General features: G+C 43.1%; 1 protein-coding gene across 3 annotated transcripts in view; it reads right to left on the bottom strand.

Moving 5' to 3' along the window:
• The window catches only part of fgf13a (fibroblast growth factor 13a), a 153,507-nt gene that overhangs the window by 22,469 nt on the left and 109,295 nt on the right, over window positions 1–21,743 (bottom strand). For all 3 annotated transcript variants that reach the window (XM_083785631.1, XM_083785630.1, XM_083785632.1), the window contains exons 4-5: window positions 17,074–17,184; window positions 5,741–5,844 (exon numbers count right to left, since the gene is read on the bottom strand). In XM_083785631.1, coding sequence (XP_083641757.1) covers window positions 5,741–5,844; window positions 17,074–17,184 — 215 coding nt within the window. The remainder of the gene's footprint in view (window positions 1–5,740; window positions 5,845–17,073; window positions 17,185–21,743) is intronic.

The following is a 21,743-nucleotide window of genomic DNA, read 5'->3' as shown; positions in this document are numbered from 1 at the left end:
AAAGGCAAACCCTCAGCCTCATGCGCACGGGGACTGGACCAGACTAGACCTACAGTGACTCACACACGTTGATCCCAATGACTCCCCCGGAAGATAATGACTTCACTTCAAAAGGCACCTCCAGAGGCGTGTGGGGACCACTTTAGGCCAAAACCTAAAAATACTCCTTATGGTAGAAACCAATAGAGCATAGGCGGCGGGTGCATAAGGCTAGGGAAGGCTTAGCCTTCCCAAAAATTATGCTGGGTATTTTTTTTATATATATAATATATGTGCGCAGCATTATAGAAGGTGTCAGAACTCAGCAGCGCCAGTGCCCGCACGGTTCACAGTTCACACCACTGCAGCAACACTGGCACGTTCAGTGGAGTGACTGCTGTCTCTGTGCCGTCTGTGGAGAGCCATGAGCCGCGACTCCCGGAGGGGCAGCAACACGCCAACACCGCCGGGTAATCTACACTGTCACTGACTGACTGACTCGAGACTTGAGAAAAAGACGTCCAAAAGTCGTTGTCTGTGTATAGGCTAATTCATTGGTAAAAGTATGCTAAATAACTCATTTTTAGACCATCTGGGAAATAAATAAATAAATAAATCCGCGGCGGCGGCCTCGCTCCGCTCGGCCGCGAGAATCCCCCCCCAACGCAATTCTATAGCCTACCCAAAGGTAAAACGCACCCGCCGCCTATGCAATAGAGGGTATATATATGCGCATGACATCATCGTCCATACCTGGACGTTATGCGGGAACGCCTACTGAGTAGCAAAATAAACTACTTTCTGGCCTTGAAAGCCCATACATCCAAACACAAAAGTTCTATCTGAAATCATTAACCGAGGTTAAACTCCACTCGTTTTCCCACTGACTTCATGCATGCGCATAGCCCTCTATTCCGATTTTTTTTCTCCCGCGGTGAAGAGCGAATGTATGGTGTACATCAAATGCGAGAGAAATGTGCGAGAACAACTCTTTTGAGAATGTTTCTTTTTTTCAACTAAATATTTGAATACCCTATTCTACACTCAGTATATTTAGTCTTAGTTTTAGACATCATATAGCTTACTTTTCATTTAGTTTCCATTTAGTTTGTGTCAGTGAAAAAAGGTAGTTGACGAACATCTTTCGTCTTAGTTTTAGTCGACGAAATCAACACTAGTGCGCATGCCACAAAATGCACGTGCACGCGCCTCGTGCACCAGCATTGTGACGCACAAACTGACACAGGCGCCGTTACTGCATATTTATTAGGCCTAGTGACATAAATCTGTTTTGATTGGGGGGGCTGTGCCTGGGAGGAGGGGGTGCCCCTACCTCCCTCAGCCATGGGGAGAGGGGCAGATACAGAGATGCTAGAGAAAAGTGAGAGGCTAGAGGATAATACATTTTTAATTATTGATTCTCCTTCTCCTACACATTGTGACCATGTAGATGAATACATTATCACAAGTGCATTCTGCCTCACCCACACACGCTCCTCTCTCTCACTAACAATATATGGAACACAAAAATATACACACTCTCAAATAGCAGTTAGATTAAATTAGATATCACAGGATTTTTATGTGGGACATGGATCATCTGCAGGGACTGGAATAAATATGTAAAAATCGAAACATTGTATGTTAATGTACATGATAGCATCAGCCCCGCGCGCACGTGCACACACACACACACACACACACACACACACACACACACACACACACACACACACACACACACACACACACACACACACACACACACACACACACACACACACACACACACACACACACACACACACACACACACACACACACACACACAGCCTGATCACAGAGCCAGCTGTTCCCTTGCTAGAATGCGTCATCTAGTGCGTCTCCATCATTGATTGGGAATTTCCCTGCAATGCTGCCCCGCAATTGGCTGCTGCGTTTGGCTTCAAAGAGAGCACGTACTACATGGGCAGCGAGTCAGCAGCCATTAGGCAGCCAGCTACACACTCCAATCAATCCAATCCAGACTCTTGATTTAGGATTCTGGAATGGAAAGTGCTAACCTTGTCACTTCCATCCGTTGCCCCTAAAAAAAAAACATCTTCCAATTCACCCGACTTGCGCTATATACAGTGCAAACTACAACTTATACTCAAGAGCTTGTATAGCCTATTAATTTATATATTTTTCAATAGGTTTTTCTTTTATTTTTTTATGTTTTTGGAAGGCAATTCAAAAGGTAATCTTTGATTTTTAATTGCAGTATTTGAAACATCTGAATATATATATATAGCCTATATATATATAATAAACCCAGGGGTCTATACTTGGTCCCCCCCCCCCCTCTACATCAAATCAAGTGTTGTGAGCTTGTAGATCTGTTATTTTCGGCTATTATGACTATATTGTGACCAGAATAGAGACACTATAGGGTTCATGTGGTTAATTATAATGTAGGTTATCATTCAGGAAAATGAACTACCCCCCCCCCCCCCAGCATAACATTTCAGCAAGTTTTTTTTGGCCTCCTTTCCTTTGTGGAGAAGTTCCTTTTGGTGGGGATTTCATCCGAGTTTGGCCTTGTGTTCGACAAAGTAAAAATCACACCCGTGTGAAGGTGCTCTTATCTTATCATCATACATCATCCAATAAATAAATGAATATAACATGCCCTATAGTTCTTTCATGTCATTAGGATAAGGCATTACGCAATGTCCTACACTATGTTATACCGACGCAAATAATATTAACGAGAATTATATACAGCACATAGCCGATTAGCTGATTTTGCTCATGCAGAGACATAATATGATGTAAATTCTCCTTTCATTGTCAATGGCATTTTATATTTGTGTTTAATCGTCTCCACCAGGCCGAAGGCATGGGGAGAGAGTATGTTTTGCACTCCGTCCGTGTGTGTGTGTGTGTGTGTGTGTGTGTGCGCGTGTGTCCGTCCGTCCGTCTGTTACCAGCTAATCTCCGGCACCGTTAACCCGGTCAATGCCAAATTTTGCAGACGCACTCCCCGGATGCCAACGATGAACCTCTGCCCCAAATTTTTAAGAACGGCCTGTTATAGCGCCACCAGGTGGCCAAATTTTGAAAAACATTATCTTTATATTACTCCTCCAGATTCTGTCGAAACATCCCGCAAATCGTTACACACTATCTCTATTGTCATGTGTTCAAGACGGATCTGTCCGACATTTCAGATTCCATCCTAATTGGCTAACATTGGCTTTCAAAGTTTGCAGGATTGGCCTGTTTTGAACAAAAAGCCTCAAATCATGAACGGAGCGTGCAATCTTTCACAGACTTTCCTACTACTAGGCTGAGGTATATATCCCACGCTTTTCACATTGGCCTGTTATTTTTGGAACAAAATGTCTCAAATCATCCAATTTCCATTCAAGGTGTGAGAAGAAATGTCACCCTTTTCACAATGGCCTATTATAGCACCACCAGGAGGCCACAACCCGACCTGGTGGAGACCTGTGCCCAGAGGGGCACTTTTTCTAGTTTATTTTTCGTGTCAATGGCAAACGTGACACGAGTGAGGCTAGCACCCCTCAAAACATGATATGCCTTGTGGCCACAGTGGCCGGCCGCACAATTTCAAGCCTGACACGAACCAGTGGAAAATCCATAGAGTTATATATAAACTAGAGAGCGGACTGCAACGCGAGCACAGAGCACAAATTTACTCTAATGTCTCCATGTCACGCAACTATTCCAGCACAGGCAGCGCTCCCAAAATCCTCTTTCACATAATGCGCTCATACTGTATGTCCATTCTGGGCGGGAACCCCTTTTTGGTGTTTTAAGGATTATGTTATACTTTAGCTATTGAAAAATAACAGATCTACAAGATCATAGCGTGGCACAGAGTGATCTGCTATTTTTTTTTAATCGTGAAAATGTGGTGCAGATCTTTGAATATATATTATAAAGTTTTGTAAAACAACAGTTTGACTCAACATTGTTTGACTAGCTACTTTTCTGTAATTAATATCTTCAAAATAACTGCAAATAAGTGTTTGTTCAATCAATGCATATTCTCTGTTGAGGGGGAGGTTGGTGCAGTTCTTTAATAAGCTCCTTGCGGAATGGTCCACATTGTGCTGTGCAGGGGGTCCTAGCCAGCAGGATCCATCGTTATTCAATTCAACCTTAAGTGTCTGCTTAATTGGTGCACCAGTGGAGCTCATATCGTTAAAATCACTCAGTGGGATCATTGGACTACAGGGGAGGCGAATTAAATAAGGGTGTGTACTGATACTGAATGTGTTCAAACCTGAGCTCGAGTCATGACACAACGTTCTCGACAGGCTGGGGGCAATTATGCTGAAGAATGATCTGAGTCTATACACTAAAGCCGCAATCTGTAACTTTAATGTCATCCTATAACCGTATTTGTAAACGGTTCCAAGCCACAAGCACCAACATTTCTACTGCAGAGCTAATAAAGTAAGTCTGTTTGGGCAGACGACATATTGCATTCTTAACTTTATGCACCTCTTGTCATTCAACCAATAATAATGGTCGTACCCAACCACCGCAGACCACTAAGCTCATTTACCATACATGATGTGAAAACAGACCTGTTGATTAATGTGCACTAGCTGTCCAAGGTAAATAAACCACATTAGCTGTCCCTGGTAAATTGCACATTCAAGCCAAGCCAAGATGAAGACCAAGCTGCCGTAGCTGGATAACGCAGATGAAAACCCTTTACACTGAAACTGAATAATGCTCCTGCGATCCCGCCAGGCGCTAAAGCCTGGTTTATATACTTCGTTGTGCATGGTGTCTCACACCGAAAATAACACAACCTTTAGAACTGTGACAGTAGGTTTAAATGCTCTTTCTCTCTCTCTCTCTCTCTATCATGTGTATGTTTCTGGAAGACGAATGGCTTCATTCAGCCCACATACTGTATATCTGCTTCCTCCTCTTGCTCATATCACCATAGTAACTAAGATGTCTGCCAGAGACCTTGTTTTTTTTGTCTGCATACGGGTGGACTGTAAGGTCACGTAACACACACACCCACCAACCCGCCCACATAACACAACATACAACAATGCCCCCAAAGGTTTGGGGACATTGCATTGCCTTACATTCATTCCATATATCCACTAATGCTATCCCTTATCCATTAACTTTAACCATAGCTTATCTAGCCCTAACCTCCAACCCTATTAGTCCGGCAGCCGAAGTGGACGGGTGGGAAATTTGGAATAGTCTTTTTTATTGGCCTAAAATATTGTCTATATACATACATTCATGAATCCACTTGCTGACCGGCTGTCAGTATTGGGCATTTTTTTATATAGGGGTTTCTTGTGACCCTACCATTTAACATCCTATGCCAAGCAAAATCTTTTTGCATGTAACATGTCAAACTAGGGTGTTTGCATGATTCTGAATCCATTCCAAGCATTAGTTTTGCACAAAATACACTCCTTCAAGAAATCAAAAGAAAAAAAAAACCTTGCCCAATACTGACAGCCGGTCAAGTGGATTCATGAATGTATATATAGACAATATTTTAGGCCAATAAAAAAAGACTATATATCAAATGTCCCACTTTAAACAAAAGAAGCCTGTCGGCTGCCGGACTATTATGTAAAATATTTGGGACACAAATTTTGTCGTCAATATTATTAGACATTTCCTCAATCAACTGGTTTGTCCAAAATCTGTCCCCAAAATGGAATGTCAGGGACACAATAAAACACAAGTATAAAGACAGACTTACCGACGTGTACAGGTAACCCTCGCTGTTCATGGCCAGATAGAGCTTGGTCTGCACCCCTTGGATGGCCACCACTCGTAGCCCCACTGGGATGAGGTTGAACGTGGCTGTGCAGAGAAGAACAAAACCAGACAAGAACATTAGCACAATCCTCCTGTCACCCATGGTGTCTCCCCCCCAGGGCTCGGTACTCTTCAGATAGATCCTTTGCCGGGCCACAGCCTCCTGTTGCACTGCTTTGCCAATGACACGCAGAACCACCGACTCCACCCGCACCACCTGATATTAAAGGAGCATTCAGTCATTTTGGTGATTTGGAAACCCCTTTTTTTTGGATTTGTCATCTCCTTCTGCACCATACTCCTTGCTCTTTGCGCATGCGTGCTGCCGTTCACTTCCCTGTTTACCGCTCAGAAAGAAAGGCTCGTATCTCCTAATCTAAGGAGCTCTGTGGTTTTGACCAGATGGATATATTAAGCTCTTCATTTCTGACTTCTGACCTGCCTCTCGTTCAAAATGTGAACGCGAGGGATTATTCAGGGGCTTTATCGTAACGATAGCGAGGTAAGCAAGCAAAGATATTTCTCCCGGGTTTTGTCCGTAACGGAAGGGGCTTACAGAGTAAAAGCGGCCCTATCTGCGCGGCACCCCGAGCTGTTATTTTGAAAGAAATCCGGGCGCTGATTTTAACATTGGTCCAGATAAAATCATGTCATGTGCAGTTGTTTGCTTTAAGTGTCTTAACTTTTAAAAGACATCCTGACAGGGCTTTCTCAGTTGCTTCCCCCCTTTCTATGTAACTATCTAAGGTACCTACAGGTACATCAACCCTCTCTTCTTTTTAAAACTGCCCTCGAAACCCACTTCTTTAGACGTGCATTCTCCACCTAATCATGTTTCCATTATTCTCACCATTTTAACAGTTTCTATAGTCTTTTTCTATACCCTATTCATTTGATCTATTGGCTTAAAAAAAGCTTTAGTTTTTCTAATATATTTTTTATCCCACGATTTTGTAACCCATTTTTCACCCCTGTGTCAATCATCTAATGTGATCCTGGGCTCTACACACCCTCCGCCAACCTGGGGAGAGCAACAGACTTAACTCATGCTTCCTTCATGCTTGAGTGTCCAAGTTGCTCCTTTACACCTGACAGGGGGGAGTTTCCCTGGTTGGACGTAGCGCGTGGAAGGAACACGTTATTCCAACCAGTTCCTTTCCCCTCCATCAGGCGCCCCGGCTGGCCAGGGGGAGGCAGTTTAGAGACCAGGATTACTGCATGTTTTTGTGAGGGTATCTACCCTAGGGGACACAGGGAGAACATGCAAACTCCACACAGAAAGGCCCTTTCGCCAACCCCGCCTTCGGGTATGGGCACTGATGACGCGGAGGAGGAAACACGCCGCCAGCACCCACAGCGCCCCGAGCAGGAATCGAACCCAGGACCTTCTAGCTGTGAGGCGACAGCACTACCAACTGTGCCACCGTGCCCCTAAGCTTTAGTGATTTATCTTGCAAAAGCACATTTGAGCAACTAGAAAAGCATTCAATATGTTTGATCATTACATTTCATATGAAAAATGCTGTTTTCTTCTGCATCGGGGGGAAAAGGAATCATACGCGTGTGCGTGCGTGCCTGCCTGCCTCCCACATATCTCAAGATCTGTCCAAACTATCGACTTCGATGTTGGCGTGTGTATCACTGAAGACATGAGGAAGTCATGAGCAAATCAAGTACAAGGTTGGTCAGCTCAGCGGTTGACCAGAACCATATCTAGAAATACAAAACATCTCCACATCTGTCTGTCTTTGTCCGTGGATGGACAAAGAAAGAGACAGACAGTGGATAGTACTGACATCATATGGTCTCCAAGTACTATGATAATGGTTACTGCACTACTGTAAGTAGTGCAGTAACCATCGTTCCCAACAGGCCTCGTATGTAGAGAATTAATGTTGCAATAATGGAACCCAATAATGAAATTGCGCATTTCCCGTCAGTGTGTCGGGCACCAGTGTGTGTCGGGCACCATATATGGTGCCCAGGTCTCGTGACATCATGTGACATCATCATGGAAGGAAGTATGTCGCAGTTAAGCCCATGTATGGATATCCCTGATGTCATCAATGTTGGCCAGCAACTCTACATCTAACCTCAAACCTCGAACCCTTAGATCTCCATATATGGATATACTGTATGTCAGAACCTGTTCATAGAACATGTTGATCCTTCCCCATCCATCCTTCCTCTTCGATGTCTCCCTTTTGACTGATACCTGTCCATTCAAACTCTAGACGGGACCGCCCCAAAGTTATCAGTGCAGCCACCGCCGGCGAAAACTAGAGTTCTCAACAGGCCCGAAAATTAAGGCCCGGCCCTACCTGGGCCCTCATCAAATCCTGTACACTCAAGAGATGTCCCCGCTACCACCCTTAGATGTTGATCTGACCTCATCAAGCCCTGTACACTCAAGACAATGCTCCTTATATGGCCAGTACAGAATGCATTCCATGTTGATCTGACCCACATGCCAAAGCGCCAGCGTTCGCCTAGCAGTCTGCCGTCAACGAGGTGGATGCGTGAGGGCGAGGTCGCTTCTCGCCCTTGGGTTAATAGTATTATATTTCCTGGGATTGATTTACCAGTAATACTGCATGTAACAGCCAGGCAACTCCTAACTCCTCGCAACTGACGGCTGCACTGAGTTGCCTCCATCTCGGTCTGTTCAATGGTTTGAGGCTTAAACTACCCAGTGATGGCCTGCATGTCAAATCCACTCACAACTTTGTATCGCTGTCACAGCACAAGCTATAACACTGACAGTCTTCCCTTTAAATACCAGGTCTCACTGTCAAAGGAGAAGAGAGAGAGAGAGAGACATAGAGAGATGGAGACAAAAGCCGATGACAAGGAAAGGAGGGGAGGGAGAGAAAGAGAAAGCGATCGAGAGTAACACCTCAGACAGCTAAGGAAATTCATAAGTCTCCCAGAAGGTCGTGAAATCCTTCTCTGCTATTCTTTGCTACTACACAAAGTACTCTGACTGGGGCTATCAGTGTTTGTTGAGGAAATAGCTCCTCTCGGTACCAGCGAGCCCTGCAGAGGGTGGTGTGGGTCGGCCAAGCGTACCACAGGGACTTCAAGGTAAAGGCACGTTTAGCACATTTCAACCATAAGGCAATTAACAGCACTGTGTATGCCTTGATCCCCGGTCGCTGCCCGCACAGAATACAAAACTCTGATGCTGGCATTCAAAGCAACCAAAGGTATGGCTCCCCCATATCTTACAAGTATGATTGAACCCTACAAACCCTCCCGCGCACTCAGATCAGCCAACACAGGGAAACTGGAAGTACCCTCACTAAAAACGCCGGGACAACGCTCCACACGTCCCAAACTCTTCTCCCTTCTGGCTCCAAAACTGTGGAATGCACTTCCCATTGCAGTCAGAACTGCAGCATCACTCCCAATCTTCCGCCGTAGCCTGAAAACCCACCTTTTCAGACTCCATCATGGCCCATAGCACTTACCCTAACCCCTTAGATAGCATTTATGTTGGCTTAGATAGCATTTGACACAGACTTATAGCATGTTATGTAGACAGCACTATAATTGTATTGTATATAGTCATAGCACGCCATAGTACATATGTATAGCATAGTAGTAAATATGTATAGTTTATATGTATAGTGTATGTATAGTTTCATTATATAGATATTCCACTGTTACTTTCTTAGCTTACGCATGTTTCATGATATTGATAAATGCTTTTATGTGATGTATTCCCATGCTTTTGTTCTTGCTTAAATGTAAATCGCTCTGGATTAAGAGCGTCTGCTAAATGCCTAAATTGTAAATTGTAAATTGCCTCTAGCTGCCGCTGATTGGCCAGGCCGTTTGGTGGCCGGAGCATCAAGTATGCCTGAGAGTTCCCAGATGGGAGCAGGAGGGGGGGAACCCAATGTTCTCTCTGCTGCCCCATCTGACAGAGTCAGGTTAATTCAAAGTGCTTTACACTCAAAACATTAAGAGCATTAACACATAGTGCCAATGAAACATAAAACACATTTAAGGACATTTTGAATACAAATCCAATCCAATTATTGCTAATTCCTTTATTTATAGAGCACATTTAAAAACAACAGAGTTGACCAAAGTGCTTTACATAACATAACATAACATAACATAACATAACATAACATAACATAACATAACATAACATAACATAACATAACAAAAAAGACAAATAAAAGTGCACAAAATCGTCAAAGATAAAAAACATATTATAGAGATACAAATAGCCAGGAGGTGCTTTTAGTGGATTATTAAGGACTCCCAGCGATGGACAGTTTGTGCTGCTTCGGTCAGGCAAATGCCTACACTTCCACATAGCAACCTCATGTTCTGAGCTTTCAGAGCTCTAGACAAGAACCCAACTGTCTTTAATCTGTAAATACCGGCTCAACATAGAGCACATATATTTACACATAACATCTCACACGCACATCTCTTCGCACAAATTATATTTATTTTTTATTGTATATAATGCAGCTCAGAATGTATGCCATACCGTGTCACTGTTCTAGTGCTGCATCTTAATTACTGCACCTGCTGCTAATTTTAACTGCTCACATTTAACCTAATGTACCCATTTATGCTGTACATATACTGTATAGTGTCGCAGTCCCGCCCCTTAGGAACAATAACCTGCACAGAATATCTTGACCGGAAGTAGCTCATCATAACATGGCAACGGTGGATTATTCTGAAACTTTACAGATTGAAAGTGGATAATTCAAGCTTTCCGTACAGCTGCAATGTCGTCGAGTTGTTTAATGCACTAGTCACAGTCACAACAACTAGAGCAACTCAGCTGATGACTTGTATTGATTAAGTGAGTGTTCTGTACACATAAAAAAAAGACATGCACATCTGTGCATGAGCATGCGAGTGCGTGTGTTGTAGTAGGTCCACACAAGCACTTGAGAAGGACGAACATGTCCGTGCACAGACACACCTGAACGTGTGGAAGTCTGCCAAGGACTGAAGGGCTTCCTCTCTTCCACAACGCAGTGATATGTGAGTCAGAGAGCTACAGTATACTGAAGGTCCTCTTGTTAACCACAGAGTACATCCCCGTCCACTGGCTCCTCTCATACAAGTGCACTATAGAGGCAGTCACAGTCTGCAGCTAAGATATTTATCTCTCCCTGATGGGAAAATCATATCCATGTTGTAAACAGCATGGATATGAATGCATATTTCATTGGGCTTGATGTGGGAAACAGCAATAGCCAGTGCATTTCTGGGTCAGCAGCAAGGCTTAAAAACCAAAGAAATACAACCTAAACCAGTGTTTTTTGTCCTTGAGGGGGTTCCAGGTGGTCCCCAGCTAAATGATGGAGAGTTGGTAACCATATGGACGCTTATAGATCTTTAACGCTTGAGTGTAACAATATTATTTTTTGCCTGGTACTGTATCTACTATGGTACATAGTACATATGGTACATCAATACAGCATTGAATTGTGGACAAAATCTTATCCAACAATAACAAAATACTTTTGTTAAGTTTTGGGTCTGAGAGGCTACATCTCATCAAATGGTGGTCTGTGGCTCAAATGCTGAATGAAAAATGGACCTTGATATGAAAAGGGTTGAAAACCACCGCCCTAAACCACCATACTGTATTGTAGTTAAGTTTCTGTTTTTCAGTGTATCTGATCTCTCTCCGTCTCTCTCGCTCCACTAATGCCACATCAGGACTGTGCCAGGCTTCTTCAGTTAATCGTACTCCCAGGAGCCCCTCATGCCCCTCTCCAACAGATTCAACAACATTCATATTCGCTGCAATGTCAGGCTTAAGTCTATGTTCCCTCCTCCACGTCATCAGTGCACATACACGAGGTGGGGTTGGCGAAAGGGCCTTTCTGTGTGGAGTTTGCATGTTCTCCCCGTGTCCCCTAGCACTAGAAGGTCTGAGAGGTCATTTTGACCGTTTTTTTTATATTTTAAAGTTAATTATCTTTGCCCATGAAGGTTTCAGAAGGTTCCCCTTCCATGACCATCATCAACCATCACCATTCTATCATCTCAGACATTTTTGACATCTGAAACATTTTCTAAATATGAATTTAAGCACATGCTAGTTTTGCCCTTTTTTCTTCAGACCTTCTAGTGCTAGGGTAGGTACCCTCACAAAAATCATGCAGTAATCCTGGTCTCTAAAACTCCCTCCCCCTGGCCAGCCAGGGCGCCTGATGGAGGGGAAAGGAACTGGTCGAAATAACGTGTTCCTTCCACGCGCTACGTCCAGAAATTCCCCCCTGTCAGGTGTAAAGGAGCAGCTTGGACTCCTCATGCATAGAAGGAGGCATGATGTCAGTCCGCTGCCCCCCAGGTTGGCAGAGGAAGTGTACATTAGATAATTGGCACTGGGTGAAAAAACTGGGTTGCAAAATCGTGGGATAAAAATTATTTAAAAAAGAAAATGACTGAAAGAGGGACCGTTTTTTGTCATGTTTGTGTTCATTATTTGTATGGTTGAAGTACAGGACACTTTCATTTGAAATAAAAAAGTAGGCTACCCCAGGTTTTTATGTGTTTGAATACTCCATGAACTTTTATTCTCCTGAGTGGACAGTGAGCGTTGGAGCACAGCCTGATCTTAAAGGAAGGACATTTTCATCAAGCAACATTTTTCAAATTATCATTCGGTTCATTTTTTCCCCTCTAATAAGCACGTCACTGCATCACTGGGGACTTTCCCCATTATAATTGCACTTTCCACTCACACGCCACCTGTCTGAGCTTTCCTCATGTACGGCCCAGATTGTCATCCCGACATCGTGCTCAACAGCTCATTTCCGGAGGATTTTCAAGCAGGGAAACTAAATCACTCGCCAGAAAACAACACACTAACAAGAACGAGGACAGTCGCCCATTTCCTGCCACAGAAGAGGCCAGCGGTGACACCTGAAGTGGCCCTGCCGACAGTCACGATATCGTCTCTGTCTGGGTTCCCAGTGGAAGCCCCGGAGGTCACAGCCAATGCCAGGGCCACGATAAATGTATAAAGGCGCCTCGAGGACACAATCGACATTCTCCTTTCAAACATTTATTGGCACCGGATTTGTTATCCACCAAGGAGACACATCTCCCTGCGTTTGTTAGAGCACGTCGTCTACAAAAGCATCCCCATAACATGATTTTAATTGCTGATCAGTAAACAGCGGCTCTTTTTTAAAGGGTGATCAAATCCCCGCGTTCATTTACTTTCCGCCCACCATTGTGTAGTGAAAGAAAAATAGACCCATGAGTTAATAGCACAGGCAGACTCTTCACATACTAGAGCATGCCTGAAATAAGTGTCAGAGCTGAAATGGACATTACACCAATGCTTAAACATGTGGTGTAATATGTTAGAGATCACAGAAGTGAACCATTCAAGCCTGTTTTCTCAACTCGCTGTTTCCCTGCAAGACACTATTACTCTACAAGACAAAACTGGTGGGTCAAACTGAACAACCAATGTCAATTTGAAGCTATGATTCCCTGCTATCATATGACATGAAAAAAACAAATTCCAAAATAAATCCAGTGGCAGTCCCTCAGTCAAATTTGGCCACATATTGCTACAGTATGGACACAGGGAAATCCAATGACACATATTGCTATGGATGGACACAGCATGCACAATGACATTGCATTTGTTTGTGTTCTGTTTCACACATAAGTACTGCTTTGATATGAATGGAGATATATCTGTTAGGGCTGTGAATCTTTGGGTGTCCCACGATTCGATTCGATTCCGATTCTTGGGGTCACAATTTGATTCAAAATCTATTTTTCCGATTCAACTCGATTCTCAATCCCAAAACGTTTTTATTTATTTATTCAAAAGTATTTTTTACCAGATTCAAAACGATTCTCTATTTAAAATGATTCTCGATTCAATACATAGGATTTCATCACAATCTACTCTATAGTCTTGAACTACAGTGACTACAGTAACTTAAAAAAAAGACATGATGTTTACTGTGATTAGGGTAAACTTACATTTCATATCACAAACACCATGTAGTGAAAACTCCTGTAACTAACCAAAAAACAAAAAAAAACGATTTTGGAAATTATGAATCGATTTTGAATCGTTCATAACGGGAATTGCGATTCTAATTCGAATCGATTTTTTTACACCCCTAATATCTGTTCTATACTTTCCTATTTCTATGAATGTCACCTGCTTCCATCGCATGACATTAGGGACAGGCAATAGTCTGTAGATATTATATCGATATCATAATATGAGTCTAGATATACCGCCTGTGATATTAGATAGCATAATGACTTACTGTAAGTACCTTTCCTGGTTTTAAACATTTAATATTTTTGGGGAATATTGTTTGGAAAAAAAGAAAAGGAAATCGTAAACATGCTACACTACCGATAATGAGGCATTTGGTAAAAATGCTGTCATATATGATATTTTATTGATATTCGATTTAATTCCTATCACAGGAATAAAGTTACTTTCAATTTAGTGTCTGAAATATCGACAATTGAACCTACAGTATACATTTTGACCTGAGGCCAATTTAAAAAAACAGTGCCCCGGAATTATCTGTATTTGGCCGCAGACCCTATGTTGTTCCAGGGACCCCCCCCCCCATATAAATCTGATGATATAGTGACATTGTGCATTAGTGTAGGTCCTCTTCCCACCACCACCAAGACACCATCTAGGCTCCAAGAGGACTAGTGCTGCCATCACCATGGAGACCACCCCGGCGCCTAACACAACGCTATTTTTGGAGTGTTGCAAAAGGAGCTTCACTCTTTCTACTCTTCCCTCTCTTCAGCCGCTCACTTTAATTCTCTCTTCAGAATCTGGAGTTGTGGTGTGTATAAGTGTTGTGTTGTGGGTAAATCAGGCCATGCCGTTATGTAACACAGGGAAAAGTGGCTCAGCGCAGAACATGACGGGGAGTGGTCACCGTTCGTAGTGTGGTGGAGAGGACCAGTGTGGTTCACAAAACATGTTCCTGTCGTGGACAGGATTCACTTTTTTTGTTGAGGATTAACTCATTTTGCTGGGGGCCCGCAGGAACCCCTTCAAAGGCCCCCTGGTGGTCCCCGACCGTACCCCACTTTAAGAACCACTGATGTATAAAGTAGGGCCTTCATTAATGTTTTTAAAGCAAAGGGCAAAGGGTTTCTGCCCAACAGAAACAAAATGTTTCCCCTCCCCTCCCCGCAAGCATACACTATTCTATTCTATGAAGTGAAGCCCGACAGTACACTTTGTCATCACTTTGACGGGGAAAGGAACTATATCAGCAGTCAACCAATTAGAGTGTGTCGTACTTTGATATCGACATGCAGTCTGCACAGAGCTGGTACCGACATGGAAGATGCTTCTCTGTTAAGTGACTTTAATTTAATATAGAGCTGCTAATTCAATGCTGGTGTTGGGCAGCAGGTGTGCAATCAGAACACCTGCCCCAGTTTGACATGCTGTTCCTTTTCTTGACAGCAGCTGTGGTCTGGGCAAAGTGAAATGCAGTGGACAGGACACAGACACACACGCACACAGACACACGCACACACGCACACACAAGCACACACCCACCCACACACACACACACACACACACACACACACACACAGTACAAAGTCTGGTTGAAGTCTTCTAAGTGTGAATGATACTACCGTAAGTCTGCCATCTGTCCCTCTAATTACCAAACGCTATTGCTTTTGCTGCATTGTTCTTGTTGTCGTTTTCATGAGAAAAGCGAGTGTGTGCTGTATCTCTCTAGTATTGATCTCGCGTTTAATCTGCCCATTGGAAAACAAAGCGCTGGTGGGTGTAATGGTAATGGCGTCAATACTCCAGAGTATCGGATGCGGCCGCCTCTTATCAAAGTCGTGTGTGTGTAGGAGATTTTTTTTAAAGCCAATTGACAGACTTGTTCAGACAGCGATGAAACCTAATTTAACTCATTTGGCCAAGAGATTTATTTCTCTCTGCGTTCAGCCCTTAATTGCCACGATTATTTTGAAGACCAAAAGAACCAGCTGTGTAAATTGTTCCGCAATCTCATTTTAATTTACCCTGTAGGATCTGGGAAAAGAATCAGAGATGAACGGATTTTAAAAGGCATTGACATTGGAGGCGGATGGAGGCAGACCTTTTCACTTTCGGTTCATTTCCTGTTTATCGATTCAATAAAAACCTAAAAACGTGTCTATCGCAGAAATCGCCATTAGAAGAAGAACAAAAAACACGTCTAACTCGTCCTTGGCAGTCAATGTCCCTAGCTCCAGAACAGAGAAAGTGTGTGGCTTTAGTGTTCAGTACAGCATGTTTACAGTACAGCATGTTTACTGTGTTCCCAGCATTCTCACTGCTAATGTCACTGGTGGTGGGAGATAAATGGTATGCTGGTGGTATATATCCATTTACAGTAGCACAGCATGCAAACGGCAGCGACTAGGGTGAAAGGCTCCTCCGTATACAGTTCCACGGTACACATAGCAGCAGAGAGTGCATTTGGAGACGTCCACAGGAAGGGGGAATTCCCCCTGGGTGTCATGCAGGGGGAACCACTAGGCCGGTCACAATTAGTACATAATCGCCCGATCGCGTACATTGCATAATCTTAACCCATTTAGACCTACAGTACCATCGATTCTACAAATATCTTCTAAGTCCTGACAGTTTTCTGAAAAACCTCATGTTTCTGTCAGTGGTTCTGAACTTTTTTCATGTCAAGGACCCCCAGAATTATATATCTTTGGCTAAATATGTTGTTCCAGGGATGCCCCCCCCCCCCAACCCCCCACCCGGAAGCAAAGAAACAAACTGGTGAGCTTCATTTTTATTGGCTTTTATTGATGTGTATCTCTACACGTCATCACGCAGCACGTTTTCGTTTTCAGGAAGTAATGTCAGACATCAGTCTGACATCAGTGCTCCTAGAGGGCGGTCTGTGTATTTTCGGAACACAGTTCTTATTTGACGCTTTATGGCCCCATTTACACTGGCAGACAAATCTAGCCTGAATCAGATCTGTGCCACATCAAGATTGAAATCCGATTGGTTAAATTTGAGTGTTTCAACTCCTCTCTCCCCCTGCCCCTCTCTCTCTCTCTCTCTCTCTCTGTAATTAGCAGGCAACAGTGCAACACTATCTCTCTCTCTCTGTTTCTGGCACAACAGCGCCACTTTTGCCCCTACTAGTACTCTAAACATAGTCACATAGTCCCGGACATTGCTGTTCCTTGGAGTGGTTGCACCACTCAAAAATGGAAAAAGAGAAGTTGACACTTAACTGTAACCACTGTCCTCCTCCTTCGTGCCGTCAATGGTTCCATCTGCTTGCAGCTGCAGGTGGAAACCCTGTCGACTGTACAGCTTTGTCACGATCCCCTTCAGCTGGGGTTCTGTTGGGGGGGGGGGGGCACAAGGTGACAGAGGGGTTAGACAACAGGCTGTGGCTTGCTGCGGTTCTATACGCATGGTGCTCTCAGGCAGAGCACAACCACTGTTCACTGGAAAGATCTGCTTTGTTTATTTAGCCACAATTATTTTAAACATCATTCGTTAAGTGTTCAAACTGTCAGACTTGGCCTTACTCCCAGCAAACCCAACCACAAACCATGTTCAACTCAGATTCAGCTCAAACAAGAGGTTAAATTAATTTCACTCCTATGCCACTAAAATGTGGAACGCCCTACTAACAGCCGTTAAGAAATGTGAATCCCAAGACTCCTTCAAAACCACTCTCAAAGAGCACATATGGCGGCTGCAATTCGAAACTGGCCCGCTCTCTTTATTTCTATACTGTACAAATTCTCCTTTTTTCGAACCGTGTATATGATGTTTGTTTTTGCATAGAAGTGTATATTTGTATGTCTTTAAATGTTTTGATGAATTGAAAATGGAGGACCCTTGGTAGCAGTTTTTGTATTGACCTGTACCTTCCTTGAACTGTACCCATTCTGCAAAACTGTTAATACAATTTTCAATCAATCAATCAATCAGTGGGGTCCCCCACGGACCCTCCTATTTTCCCTTTACATCAAATATCTTCACCAAAAATAGACAATCTACAACGTGCCACATAGTGAGCTTGTAGTATTACCATTGTTGCCAAATGTCTGCCTATTTTCACCAAATATTTTCACCTGTTAATGACATGCCCAGAATAGGGACAATATGGGTTCATGTGGTTAAAAATTTACCTGGAAGGGTGTGGTACTGTTAACATACCATTTCAATGTACAGTACACCTTTTTCACTCTAAGAATTCAATTAAAGTTAACATTACTGCACACATCCGTGTACAATCAAACATTATATTATGCCAGCCACTCCTGCCACTGTCTCCAAATGGGAATTGTGTGTTAGTCGAATTTGGCCACACAAACACACACACACACACACACATCACACGCACACACTCCATCGGCATTGGTGCTCCCTCCCCGTGTTGGGGTGAGAAAGAGATAGGGCATGGCAATTTACGGAAAATTTATCAAAACAGATATTTAGAACTAATAACAGACTTAAAAATCTTATACAATTTACAATTTACAATTTAGGCATTTAGCAGACGCTCTTAATCCAGAGCGACTTACAATAATCAAGAACAAAAACATGGGAATACATCACAAAAGCATTTATCATAAAACATGCGTAAGCTAAGAAAGTAACAGTGGAATATCTATATTATGAGACTATACATATAAACATATAAACTCTATATATATAAGTAACAGTGGAATATCTATATTATGAGACTATACATATAAACTATATATATATATATATTACTATGCTATACATATGTACTATGGCGTGCTATGACTATATACAATGCAATTATAGTGCCGTCTACATAACATGCTATAAGTCTGTATCAGATGCTATCTAAGTCTACAGAAATGCTATCTAAGGGGGTAGGGTAAGTGCTATGGGCCATGATGGAGTCTAAAAAGGTGGGTTTTCAGACTACGGCGGAATACAGTATACTGTATCAATGAATCGTCACACAAATTCTAATAGATTATCGAATAAATCTATTACTCTGATTAACCACTTCTGTATTATACTTAGTTGTACAATGGTGTTGTACACAAATAGTTGTACACAAACACATAGCTGTGTGATCCGTTGTGAGCTTGTAGATCAGATTTTCAAAATCAAAATAAGCTTTCATTAATCGTAAGCGAGGCAAAAGTTTGATCGGTCATGATTTTAAGTGGTATCGCCCTGCAGCCCTATAGAACGAGGGGGGAACCAATGAAAGGGTGTACAGATCTCTGCCCCCTCAGAAGAGGAATGGGATGTGAAGTGACCCAGAGAGGATTTAACCTACAACGAGCTACACAGCGCTGAATCATGCTCAGCAAGCCTCTGCAGTCATCAATTAACCTGAACCAGCGCTGCAGACATTAACGCCAGACAGAGAGGGGGTAAAGCCAAGGGGCGATCTGCGGCAGATATACAGGTCTACTCTACACACAGACGTGCATGGTCAGATCTACACTGCAACGCCGCATGCAATGTAACCCGTTTAGACCTGATCCCGATTCTACAAATGTCTTCTAAATCAGTTTTCTGAAAAACCCATGTTTCTATTATGTTGGTGGTGCTCAACCTTTTTCATGTCAAGGAATACAGAATTATCTGTAATTGGCCGCTGACCCCCATCTGAAAATATGCAGTTCCAGGAACCCCCCCCCCCCCCCCCCCAGAAGCAAAGGTTTGAGTTAAAAATGTTAACTCTGAAAGAATATATATATTCAAAGATTTGCACTATATTTTCACGATTTTTCTTGCTTGTAGATCTGCTATTTTTCATTAGCTAAAGTATAACATAATGCTTTAAAACAGCAAAAGGGGTTCCCGCCCAAAATGGGTTAAAATACCAAAAGGGGTTCCTGCCCAGAAATGTGTAATCGTTTTTTGGGTGATCTACTCCTTTAACACTAGACTATGAGGAAATATAGCACTATATATTGTTACAAATTGGTTATGGTTGCCTTGCAATAATTACCATGGACGATCAATCATACAAAACTATGATCATAAATGTTCACGTTTGCATACACACACAACTCATACACATACAAAAGTATATTTAAACTTTGAAATATTGATCATCCACTGTATAGGGATAAGCAATAAAGGGATAATTTACTAAACAAGATCATTTATAACAATTAAGCAATTGTCCTATCCAACAACTGAAAAAGCAGACTTTGAAGAATGCAGGACCAATAATATGCAGTAATACATCCCTTAGTGCTGCATGTCTAAAGATGTCACTCACAGGTTATTATGTCACATGCAGGCCTGCAGGGGAGTATAAATATGGATCCCAACCAATTTTGGCATGCAGAGCCATTCATCTTTTAAAACTTAAAGGAATATAATAGTAATACCATCTACTATACAAATATTGTGTCCAGATGGAACCACAGTGGAAACAAATGAGCCAGGCTATATTCTTTTTCGTCTTCTTTTTCTTTTCACTATGCCATTTAAGTGCACTTTATCACCAAATAAACTCAAATCAATCAACCCCTCAACCTCGTACATTTGAAGTAGACGCATGCAGTACAAAACTACAAAGATCACATAAATCGATTGTGAGAAGAAGTGGTGATGAATGATGATGATGGTGGCCTATTGAAATCACACAGTCGCATCAGACCTGGTCGTCTCCTCCGTCTCTTCTTCGAGGTAAGGAGTTTGACGCGGGTGAAGGACACTCAGCCGACTGGGCTTCTCACAGGTTCCCTTGGTCTTGTTGGGACTGCTCACCGTTCGCCCGGCATTGTTCTTCTCCCGTTCCCTCGCCTGCCTTTTTTGCCGGATAAGAGAGCTGGCGATCGCTGCGGCCATGGCCAGTTTGACTGCGCTCTTCTCTCGAGACAATAACTTCCAGAGTTAGAGAGTCAGTCCTTCCAACCAAGCAATGACCAAACCCCCTCCTCCCCTCCTATATCCCTCCTCCTCCCAAAATAATCTGATGGGCAGGCAAGCAGGCACCGTCGTCAATAACTGTAGGCTACTGAGTAAAACTGCGAAACGAAAAGAATAGAGGCTTACACGGCAATTATAGAACAAGTCTCCGTTACTAACGTTAAAGTAATAGGCTACTGTCTGCAAGCCAGTTAGCCTAGATATAATGCCCTGCAGTCAGCAGACGTGTCTTTTTTGTGTTGCTTCTGGGCGTCTCTCGTAAATTGTGCGCGTCTCAGGAAAAAAGTGACACTCGAGTCGACTCAACCAAAGTAAAAGTCACACGTGTTCCACTCTGACGTTCCACAACCACAGCGCATTAGTCCTCCCGATCGGTGTCATTATATTAATCTTCATTAATAGTTAGGCTACCATCTATATCCCTACAATAATTATGTGCATCGCCGCGCACGCACGGCACGTGGAGAGTCGGCTACAGGCAGGTAGTGACTGAAAAAGCTTTAAAACGCACAGCACGGGGGTAAATAGGAAACACCTGTTTGCAAATTGTTTTCCTAATCGCTTTGCAGACGCTTTCCACAAACTGCTGCCAGTGCTTCTACAAAAAAAAGACAAAAAGACAAAAAATTAATAACCAGGCTTTGAGAAATGCAGTGAATCGCTAAAGAGATCTCACTTGTTTTCCCTTCTCTCTTTTTGAAGCGGGGGAACAATAAACTACAACAGCGTGAGCACAGACATCACACGGACTACCTACTGCTGCGCTCCCTAAAAGCACCTCGCACCTAGAAAACCGTTTAATGCGAGAGGGGGGGGGGGGGGGGGGGGGGGGGGGGGGGGTGGAGGGGGGGGGGGGGGGGGGGGCTGTGAGTCTATGACACAGGCTAGAGTAGAGAAAGATATAGGTATTAATACCCTGCGAGTTATGTGATTGATACCCTAAAATGAAATTACCCAAAAGAGAGAGAGACACAGACAGACAGACAGACAGACTGTTAAGCCTTTGTGT

The sequence above is a fragment of the Protomyctophum parallelum genome, assembly GCF_964188405.1.
Source record: "Protomyctophum parallelum genome assembly, chromosome: 16".
Taxonomy (NCBI): domain Eukaryota; kingdom Metazoa; phylum Chordata; class Actinopteri; order Myctophiformes; family Myctophidae; genus Protomyctophum; species Protomyctophum parallelum.
The sequence above is the reverse complement of the archived record's forward strand: the minus strand, read 5'-3'. Positions and strand labels throughout refer to the sequence as shown.